This window comes from Odocoileus virginianus, chromosome 3, assembly GCF_023699985.2.
Source record: "Odocoileus virginianus isolate 20LAN1187 ecotype Illinois chromosome 3, Ovbor_1.2, whole genome shotgun sequence".
NCBI lineage: Eukaryota > Metazoa > Chordata > Mammalia > Artiodactyla > Cervidae > Odocoileus > Odocoileus virginianus.
The window spans coordinates 38,067,318-38,069,263 of record NC_069676.1 but is presented as its reverse complement, the minus strand read 5'-3'; the positions used below and the strand labels follow the sequence as shown (position 1 = coordinate 38,069,263).

Genomic DNA, 1,946 nt, shown 5'->3' with positions numbered 1-1,946 from the left:
TGAATTAATGAACAGATAAAAAGGAATTATAGCAACACTTTGCTTAAAGAACTTTTATTTTTGCTGTTATTGTTGTTTTGGGTTTTGTTGTAGGACAATGAAAGTAAGATGCAAATTCTTGTTCCTTGTTCCTAATAGAATATTATCAAGATTTCTAAAATGTGGATAATTAGATTCCACTACTCGGTATACTCTAGTGACCAAATATTTCTGAAAATCTGGTAAAATAGATTTCATTTCTACTTCCAAAATTTTCTTTCCAGATTTCTTATTAATAGAAACGCAGTTTTACTTACTGTCTCTACCTTTTTAGAACAGTGTATTTGGATTTCTTAGATATTTGTGCATCAGCAGTGATCGAGAGCTGGAGAAGGAAATGACAACCCACTCCAATATTCTTGCCTGGGAAATCCATGGACAGAAGAGCCTGGTGGGCTCTAGTCCACAGGGTCGCAAAGAGTCAGACATGACTTTGCCACTGAACAACAACAGTGATCAATAGACCTTACTTTGAGAAGTATTGGTTTTGAATTATTTGAATATCAGAATTGGTATACTTCATGATTTGCACAAAGAGTAGGAATGTGTTGCAGAGTCTGAAGGATTCTGCCAAAATTCTGACAGATGGTGGTAATGAAAAACAATAATTAAACATCCAAAGGTTTTTTTAAGAACAAAACATTTAAAACAGAATTCCTAACATTGTCTTTTATTATAATTTCTTTCTTAAACTTAGATTTACCAAAATCAATCTTCTCAATGCCCCCTTCACCTCTTTGTTTCTGAGGGTGTAGATCAGAGGGTTCAGGAGTGGGGTGACAATGTTGTAGAAGAGGGTGAGGAACTTGCCTTGGTCCTTGGAGGAGCTGGCTCCTGGTTGCATGTACATGTAAATAATATTTCCATAGAAAAGTGAGACCACTGTGAGATGGGAGCCGCAGGTGTTGAAGGCCTTGTGCCTCCCGGAGGATGACTGAATGCTTAGTACAGCCCTCACGATGCAGCCATAGGAGATCAGGATAAACACCAAAGGTGACAGCACAATGCCTATTGCAAGAATAAAGGCAATGCCTTCAATGGAAGCTGTATTGACACAGGCCATCCGAATTAGGGCAGGCATCTCACACAAGAAGTGGTCTACCTTCTGGTACCCACAGCGGGGTAACCACAGGGTCATTGGAGACATGATCAAAGAGTTGGCCACCCCACAGCCCCAGGCTATCAGCACCAAGCCTAGGCAAAGCCGGGGATTCATGATCACCATGTAATGCAGGGGCTTGCAGACTGCAACAAACCGGTCATACGCCATGACTGCCAGGAGCAGACATTCCACACCACCCAGACCCAGGAATAGGAAGAGCTGGATGGCACAGCCTGTGTAGCTGATGGTCTTGTCACATCCACTCAGGTTGTACAGAAGCTGAGGGATGGAGCTGGTGGTGAAACTAAGGTCCAGGAAAGAGAGATGGGTGAGGAAGAAGTACATGGGAGTGTGGAGGTGAGGGTCCAGCCGAGACACCAGGATGATGGTGGTGTTGCCCACAAGGGTCAGGAGATATGCGATCAAGATAACCACAAAGAGGATTCTCTCCAGATGGGGCTGATCAGAAAATCCCAAAAGGATGAAATTTCCCTGGGTGCTTTCATTGGTTACATCCATCTCTACTGCAACTCAACAAAACGGAAAAATAAATAAATAAATTAATAATAATAATAATGTACAGCCTCTAACCATTCTGTATGCCTATCATGTTAATAAAATTTGAAACTTTTAGTGAAAATGTGTGGGCATAGCTTAAAAGTTTAAAAATAAACAGAGAAATTACATAGAAATTTTATAATCTGGCTCTAGGAAAACTATTCAAAACACAAAACATGAATAACATTTAAGAAAATAAGTTTTAGTGAAAATTAAAAATGGAATCATTTTTGAAGAGAATAAAAGA

At 40.0% G+C, this 1,946-nt stretch overlaps 1 protein-coding gene across 1 annotated transcript; it reads right to left on the bottom strand.

Moving 5' to 3' along the window:
- Positions 1–712: 712 nt before the first annotated feature.
- Positions 713–1,660, bottom strand: LOC110122230 (olfactory receptor 2W3-like). Its single transcript, XM_020869662.2, has one exon. The coding sequence runs from the start codon at positions 1,658–1,660 to the stop codon at positions 713–715; it is 948 nt and encodes a 315-aa protein (XP_020725321.2).
- Between the last annotated feature and the right edge of the window lie 286 nt (positions 1,661–1,946).